Here is an 8681-nt window from a genome sequence, read left to right as displayed (position 1 = left end):
AGATGCAAGAAATTTTAACCCGGCCACTCTATTCATTTGCTGAAAACACTGCCCAGCAGTAGTACCTCACTCCAAGTGCCTTAAGGACTAGCGATGCTACATTTGTCTGAACCCTACGCAAGCTGGAGACGAATTAGCAAACCTGAAAGGAGAAGAAAGGAGCGCTTGGAATTCAGTGAAGTTTTGTTTGGCAATTTCAAGGCATATAATGCAAACTCGTCCTCGCTGCAGCTCACCTACCCTGTCTTGCTCAAGTCTGAAGCTGTTGCCAGTCTGGGGACCCAGAAAGGTGGAGGGTAGCTCTGTGCTTATATTACAACGTTCTGAATCCTGAAACGCTATTACAAAACACATCCTTTAGGCAACTTACTCTAAACTTACCGTCTAACCATATAAAACTGCCATAATCTAAGACCATTTATAAAGAGGGGTGGGGAGAGGCTCCAACAGATTTTATAGTAAAGCACGCTGCTTCTTCCTAGAGAAACTGGTCGGAATTCTTTAAAAAGAATAAACTTTGTTATTAACTCATTCAACTTACGATAGCCACACAAACTAAACAACACCTTTGCTTCCATGCCATTATTTCAGGCAAAATCCAAGTTACTTTAAGTACATCCTTTAGCAACAGGCAGGAGAGCTGCTCAGTGAACATTCCTTTCTCACACTCCCACTGTCTTTCATATGAAAACGATGTGCGAAATCAGATTAAAAGACTAAAACCAGAAGGAAACGGCTACTTTTAAAAAAGATACTTGGAGGTATTTTGATCTGCTCCATCTACTAAAACAACAACAAAAAAAAGACACCGAATGTCAAAAGATGCAATCACACAACGGGAAGATGTGAAAAATCCCTCTCTGCCTTCCCAGAAAGATAATTCCCATTTTAGCTTTCCTTTTCTCTGTTCACTTTAAGAAGTTCCAAATTGTTGCATAGGAGGCCGATAAAGAACAAACGAAAAACTAACGTTTTCCCCAACTCCTGCTCCAGACTTCAAGAGGAAGTGGAAATAATATCGGAAGAAAAATACTGAGACAAAAAAGAGGATTATGCTGAGCAAACGGCAACACTCGAGTGCACTCAAGGCGCACAAAACTCAGCTAAAAACCAGAAGTCGCCTGTCAGGAACCAAATTACTTCAAAGACATATTTCGCCGGAGCTACGCGAAGCGAGGGCTCATATATTTGCTGATTTACGAAGAAGTCACAGGGATTTTGGAAGCCGAGTGATTGCTCATAGAGACAGGACAACATCCCGCAAACTTTCCGACTTGATTTATCTCGCGGAACACAGGACCCCTCTTCACGCGTTTCGCACCCGCGCAGCCGAGGGACGAGGGCACAGCACAGGCACCGCTGCTCCCGGGCCGGGCCCAGGGTTGCAGGCACCGCCGGGCCGCAGAGTGGCCGCGGGAGCGGAGGGCTCCGCACCAGCGCGTCCTCGGGAAGTTACCGGGGGAAGTCCGAGGTGCTTCCGACCGGCGAGGCCGGTCGGCGAAGGGGGCACCGCCGTGCCCCGGCCCTCCCTTACCTGCCCGCTTCTGCCCCGCGGCGCCCTTCGCGCCTGCGGCCGGCGGGTCCCCTCGCAGCCCCACGGCGCTCGCCCTCCTCAAGGCCGCTGCGAGTCCGGCAGTGGCAGGGGGGACGCTGCCCCCGGACCGGCCGCCCCCGCCTTCTCGGCCGCGGCTCTCGCCGACCACTTGTCGCCCCGCGTCTCGGTACAGGTACGGAGGGACACGTCCCCTCTGCCGCCCGGCTGGCTGCGACGAACTCGTTGGAAATCCCCCTTCCTCCGGAGAGGGAGGGAAAAGGAGGGGGAGGAAAGGGAGGGAAAAAAAAAAAAAAAAAAAAAAAGAAAAGGAAAAAAAAAAAAGGAAAATTTTTCACACGCTCCCTCTCCAAATCCTGGAGGACACAAAGCCAGCGTTTATTTCTCGCTCACCGACTCGGAGGGGAGGGGGAAGCGGAGGATTAATAAAAAAACAAAACAAAACAAAAAACAACAAAGAAAGAAAAAAGGGAGAAAAAGAAGAAAAAGAGCAGCTTCAGGGAGAGAAAACAAGCTCTCGCGCTGCTCGGAGCTTCCGCGCTAGCGGCCGCGGAGCCCCTTACTGGAGCGGCAGCTGAGCGGAGTCCAGCTCGGCGGCAGCCCCCGGGACGGAGCGATCCCCCCCAACGGCCCGGCTCGGCGGCGGTAACTTTTCCGCCTTCAGGAAGCTTTTGGGGCAACCGGAGGCCAGGGCGGCTCGGCGGCGGGGCAGTGTCCCACGCTCGGCGGGACTATAGGGGAGTGGGGTCGCGGGAGCGCAGGGGTCCGACAGGGTGTTGCGAGAAGGGGGGGCAAGAAAGTGAGTGCCCGGGGGGGGCTTTCCGGCCCTTTCGGGGACACGGCGTGGGCAGCGTGTGTGGCCGGACGGGGCATCCGTCCCGTGGGGCCCCGGGATCAGCCGCCCCGCGGCAGCCCCACTTTGTTGCCCCGCTCCGCGGGACGCGGATAAAGGCGCAGGGGGCGCGGATCCATCTCCCGCGGGCTCAGGATATCAGACGGCCCTGCGGGGGGAGGGCGGAGGGAAAACATTAAAAAACGGAAAGAGTTTGGAGTTTAGTGAAGAAAAAGGCGAAACAAAACGCCAAGTTAAAAAAAAAAAAATGCCAAGAACTTAGACCAAAACCCCAGCAGGAACCCCCCTCCCGCGGCAAGTAACTCCGGCAGATCCTGCTGTCCCGCTCCGCTGCCCGGCGCGGTCCCGTCTCCCAGCAAGGTAAGTTGATCTATTTTGTGTGTGTTTGTGTTAAAATGTGTGCGAGGGAGAGAAGAAGAACTCACCATTTCGCTGGGATAACAAGGCCAGATCGGGGTCCGATTGGAAATGCTGAGGCTTCGCCTGCTTCCTCCGCGACATGCTGGCTCAAACATCAGCTGGGGCAGAATAAAAAATTACTAAAAAAAAATCTTCTCAAAATTACGGAAATCGAGCCTCCCCCCCCCAGCCTCCCCAATCCTCCGCGCACCGCGCATGTGTCCTGCTATAATTATGATTATCAATAATGCATTGCGATTAATCATAGAGGGGCTCTTTGAAAGGCGATTGGCACATGGCCAGCTCTATTCAAACCAGCTCGCCTTAATCAATTAGGCGCTGATTTGCTGGAGACCCTTGTCTCTCCGCCGCTCCCACCCAATGAGTCGATCCATGTGGCAGGAGAAGGGGCTGGATTTCCCCAAAGCTGTTTGGATACAGTTTAACCCTCTTAGCAACCAGCTGGGGCTGCATCGCGCCATCCCTGTTACTATAGGAATGTGTCTCCCCTCGCCCCTTCCTCCAGCCCCGACAGGCTCCCCGCGCCTTTTTCCCTCCCTCAAGTTTGCGCTCCAATATACTTTTTTTTCTTTTTTTCTTTTTTTTTTTTTCTTTTCTTTTTTCTTTTTAATATAAAAAAAGAATTAAAAAGCAACCAACAAAACTTCTCCCTCCCTTGCCGAAAGCCCCGATCCGCAAAGGGAGGGCAGGGTAAGCAGTAATCGACAGAAGGGAGGACGCACGGCTCGGGGGCGGTCGGCGGGGAGCAGGGGGTGCGGAGGGGCAGCCCCACACCCCGGCAGAACCCGGCAAGTGTCTGCGGGGGGAGACCTCCGGCCCCGCTCCGGCTACTGCCCGGATCCGCGCACTGCCGCTCGCTCTGTCCCGTTGCTGCAAAAACTTTCGGGTGGGCTTTTTTTTTTTTTTTTTTTTTTTTTTTTTTTTTTGTATGTGTGGTGTTTTTCAGTGCTTTTTGTTGTGTGTGTTTTTTGTTGTTTTTTTTCTTGTCCCCGCATTTGCAAATAAAGTTCCATTCTCGCCCTCCCCCAGCTCTCTCCTCCCTCCTTCCCCCGCCTTTCTCTTTCCATATATCACGGGTCCGAGGGGTGCTGAAAATAGGAAGGGTTTGGTTTTTACCTCACACATTCCCAGGACAATTAGGGCGCTGCTGGGAGCTGCGGGAGGACCCGCCGGCCGCTCCGCCCCCGCCCGTCGCATCGCACCGGTTGGCTGCGCCCGGAGTCAATCGGCCCGGGGGCGGTCGAGGCGGCCGGCGGCGGGACCGGGGGCGGGCGGCGCGCCCCGCTCCGCGGCCCCTCTCCGTGCCGCAACCCCTCCGCCTTTCCGGGCGCCTCCGCTCTCCCCTGGGATTGTTCCTGACTCTGTCTCCCTCCTGGACGCGGAGCCTGAGCGGGAGCGATGCGCATCTGCCTGCCGGAGGCGCCCCCCGCAGCCCAGCGCCTGGCAGGAGGGCGCAGAGCGGGCCGCAGTGCCCTGCTCAAGAGGCTGCGGGCTGGGAGTGCGCTCCGAAGGAGCTCCGCGGGACCGACCGAACGTGGTTCAGTCGGGCACCGGGCTGCGGGAGCCGAGAGCGGAGGGGCTGGGGCTCCGCCGGGCAGACCTGACCGGTCCAGTGGCCGGTGCGCCCCTGCGCTCCCCTGAGTCCTTTTTGTGCCTAGTGCTGAATATTTATAGCACCAGGACCGTGCGGCCACTGTACTCCCACTATGTAATAAATACATCATGCATCAAACTTTGACGCCCGGATGTTACTTCCAGAGAAGGAACCTCTTGCAAGCAAATTTCACGATCTTGAATAAAAAGTATAGTTGCAAAGAGGCTATGGGCAACGCTATTTTTAATTATCGTGTATCCAGCGATAAGCACACATTGGATAAATGGCGTGCGTTCCCCCAGCGCTTACGACGCTCTCTGCACCACTTCGGATGTCAGTGGCTCATGCACGAAAAGTTGCTCTGTAAAATAAGCTGAACTGGAGCGAAGAGGGAGCGCAGGCGATTTCTTTCCTCCACCCTGACCCATCTAGTGCTCTCTCCTCCCACCCCCCCCGCTGGATTATTTACTCTACTATAGAAGCTACTCCTTTTTCCCGTATTAATATTAACAAACTCTCTGCAAAAGCAAGAGGCTGATCAGATACAACTCATTTCAATTTCAAATGAGCCGGTAAAACCCAGAGAGTGAGCGAGAGGAGAAGAGAGAGAGGGAGAATTCTTCCCATTCGAGGAACCAGCTCGCTCTCGTTTCTTTTCATTAATAAACGAAAGAGACTGTAAAACGTTTAGCAAGAAGGGTGAAATAAAAAACATCAGCCGCCAAAACCAAACAAACAAACGCATACGAACCGAAAAAGCCTCCCAGGTGCCACTCCAATATTTAGTCAGCGTTGCAAAGTGGTCACTTATGCTTCTTTTCATTTCTGCACAGGGCGATCCCCCTCCCTCCCCGCAGCATTTGGTACAGTAGATTTTGAGAATAAGACAAACGAAGCTATCAGCGGGGATGATGTTGAAGAATGAAGATAATAATGTTGCTATAGGTGGTACTTCACATGACATTATTTTTCACTGAATATTTAAAGAGATGTTTCGGCAGAGATGGATACACTCAGCGCAGGCTGTCACCCTTCTTATCCTGAGACAGTGGGAAAGAAACCGAACCTGAACGTATAGAAACGCATACGTTACTTACAGCTAGCCACACGTAGATGCTCACAAAATACCCACGCGGATCTATTTACACATCCGTGTCCGTACACAGCACTCCGTTAGCTTCCCACAGTTTCTTATCTAGCCGCTCTCCCAAAATTATTTGCGTTCACAATTTCATTATACATTTGTCGATTAAACTTAAGACAAATTTCCCCAGATGCGCAGTACCTCTGCTTCGTGGATGGCAAAAGGCGGACGTAGGCTGATAATAAAAAAACAAAACCAGCAACATCAAGAAGAAAAGCAGTGCTTTAAAGAAAAATAAAACAATTTGGAATCTTAAGTTTTAGAACTTTTTTTTTTTTCCTTTCTCTTCTCCCTCGCTAGTGTATAAAGCGGTGCCTGGTATTTCATCTAGGAGCGCTTGATTATTTATTGTTTGTTTTCCTCTCCTTCGCTGGGGGCCGGGAGGGGTGGGGAAAGGGTGGAGGCAGAGCAGCATTGCCGGGGCTAGAGAAAAATTGGTCTTTATTGTTGTTGATAGCAATACATCAATTAAACGTCATTGTCTCTAACAGAAGTTGTGAGAGTTCACAAGCGTAAATACTCTGATCTTGGGTTTTCCCTCTCGAAGCTTCAACTGACAGTGACAGATATTTTCTACACCCGCCACACCTTGAAGATTTTTTCCCCCTCGGATTATTCTTTTTAATGGAGGTGGGAGACTTTCTAATGTGCTTCAATGCAAATCAGCCTGGCTGGAAGACACCCGCGGTGGGGATCGATCTCCAGTTCATTGAGATGAGCACTGAAGGGAGATGGTAAACAGGGGATAATTTGCAGTTCATTCTGCTGAGAGACAATTTCAATGAGATGCAACACACTAGACTGGATTATTATTATTAAGGTTTGCGATCAGACACAACACCCTTAGTACTCAGGGGTTAAAAGCTACACGGTCCCCACATAGTTATAATACATCGTTAATAACGATCTGGGGGGAAAATCCAATTGATTTCATATTTTCTGCAAATTGTCACCTCTGGAGGAGCTGGAGGGCGGACTATGCGCGGAGGCGGCGGCACTGCCGGCGGAGGCAACGCGGGTCAGCGCGACCTGCGGCACTGCTCGGCTCCGCTCTCCCTGCCCGGAGCTGCAGGAAAACTCTTTCTCCGAATAATTGGACCATTCACATTTTCATACTGCAAAAATACCCGCTTTTCAGTTGTCAGGGCAGTTGTTCTTTTTATTTTTTTTTCCTGCCCTCTCTTCCTCCTCGTGTCCTATCTTCCCTCTCTCTTTTTTTTTTTTTTTTTTTTTCCTTTTTATTTTTTTTTTCTTAACTGAAAAAGATACACTGCATAACAGTTTCAAACGTTGCTGCAGCTGACCTCTCAACTAAGCCGTTTTTCAGCTAACACAGGTTACAGATATTTTAGAAATGTGTGTAATTAGGGGCTTCCAGATGCTGGAGTCAGCTGGGAACTTGGCTTTGTGCTCCGATGTATAATAAACTTTTGAGACAGTCCTGGGGCGCAGCTACCCAGGGGCAGCGAACACCAGCTATCTGGAATTGTTTTATGATCAATAGCCTGGATCCCGCTATTCAGTATGGACATTGCAAGTTCTGTGACTGCGTAGTTTAGGTAGAACTACTTTTGTGGACATGCTGTCAGTTCTCCCTTCTCCTTTGCTGTCTTCTCCTTTTTAAATGAATAATAATAATCTATTTTTTCATAATAATTCTTCAGGGAAAAAAAGAAAAAGAAAAAAGGAAAAATAAAAAGAAAAAAAAAAAAAAGGAAAGGGGGGGGGTAGCACCAGACTGAATCCTTCTTCATTTTTACTGACAACTAAAAATTGATCATTGCTCACAAACACAAGCTTTTAGCCGCATAATTGAACCGTGAGCAATACGGGTTGTGTCAAAGGAAAAAGGAGAAAAATATAGAGGGAAAGAGCCCTTTTCCCATTTCTTCCCCAAATCCCAGAAAATCACAGCGGAGGGGAACTTCCCCGCCCCCGAGATAAAAATGAACGTGACTAATGGCATAACGGGCCAAGGTGGGATTATTTAATTCAATTCTTTCTTTACAGATTTGCTGCCTTTTGTTTGACCTGATGGCTGGCAAATTTTTACACCTAGCTGTCCCTTTTGAGTTTATTGATGAAGGTGCTTCTGAAATGATTATCAAGAGATTTACAGCCATCACTACCCACCTACGGGAAAAGTAGTAAAATCAATCCCTCAATCAATCAGACCCCTCTGTGCATATCTTTTTAATCTGCTCTTTTAGCTGTTTTATTACAACACGAGCATTAAATATGTTTGTTTCAAATTTAACACGAATGCCTCCGAAGGACTCTGTCAATTTAGACATAAATCATGAAATAAACAAGCTGGATGGAAAACCCTCTTTCTTGGGGAAGAAAGCTAAAACCCAAGGAATAATAATAAAAAAATACCAGCAATTCCTGCATCAGTGTACAGGCAACTATTCTGTACATACAGCCTACAAGGCAGGAAAAATATGCAGAGAGATAAACATGCAGCATTGCAAAAGACTTTCATGCACTTTTACATGACTACACAGAGAACATAGAGAGTGCTAATAATTACAAAACCCTCACATCCTAAAGCCTGTCATTATTCCCTCTATCTGATATAATATTTTTTTAATAGCAGTCTTATTTCCCATGTTGAAAAAATGAGCTTTTTTCTTAATTGCTGTACGCTTAAGCAAATTTCTTAATTTCAATATTATAAGTGATCCCAAGGTATCCCTATCGTACCTTTTTTTTAGGTTAATGAAATAAAGTAGAGGGTATTTCAGACAGGCTGCTTAGGTCAGAAGTCTTTCCCTCCCATTTGTTACACAATGGTCATCACATATGGACAGAATGAGTCTATTAGTTCTATAGAGAACCAAGAATTTTATTTGATGCCACAGGGGAAGTTTTCTCTGCAAGCCACATGCCTTTACATCCCAGGTTTTTTTTGTTTTTTTTTTTCCTATCCTGGTGTATCACAGCCATATAAAGCCACCATGTGCCAGAAAAACGGAAATTTAGAAGCGAAGCAACACAGATAACTCCAGCCTCAGATATAAAACTTAAAAAACATTCTTGTCTGCAAAGTTATCTTCCATAGACATATTGTGATGTCTCTCATGACACGAAGAACTCTGAGTAGAACATGAAAAGG

The 8681-nt window shown here is 48.6% G+C and overlaps 1 protein-coding gene across 7 annotated transcripts in view; it reads right to left on the bottom strand.

Annotated features, from left to right (window-relative positions):
• Positions 1-5539, bottom strand: part of SALL1 (spalt like transcription factor 1) — a 17422-nt gene extending 11883 nt beyond the window's left edge. Inside the window, exons 1-2 of one of the 7 annotated variants that reach the window (XM_030457701.1) lie at positions 5517-5539; positions 2831-2923 (exon numbers count right to left, since the gene is read on the bottom strand). In XM_030457701.1, coding sequence (XP_030313561.1) covers positions 2831-2906 — 76 coding nt within the window. In that variant the 5' untranslated portion in view covers positions 2907-2923; positions 5517-5539. Of the gene's footprint in view, positions 1-970; positions 996-1534; positions 1600-2830; positions 3351-3464; positions 3517-5516 lie in introns of those variants that run through there. The other 6 variants (XM_030457699.1, XM_030457700.1, XM_030457698.1 and 3 more) reach the window with 6 other exon arrangements.
• Positions 5540-8681: the final 3142 nt, after the last annotated feature.

This window comes from Calypte anna, chromosome 11, assembly GCF_003957555.1.
Source record: "Calypte anna isolate BGI_N300 chromosome 11, bCalAnn1_v1.p, whole genome shotgun sequence".
Taxonomy (NCBI): Eukaryota; Metazoa; Chordata; class Aves; order Apodiformes; family Trochilidae; genus Calypte; species Calypte anna.
This window is presented reverse-complemented; position numbering and strand designations above follow the sequence as displayed.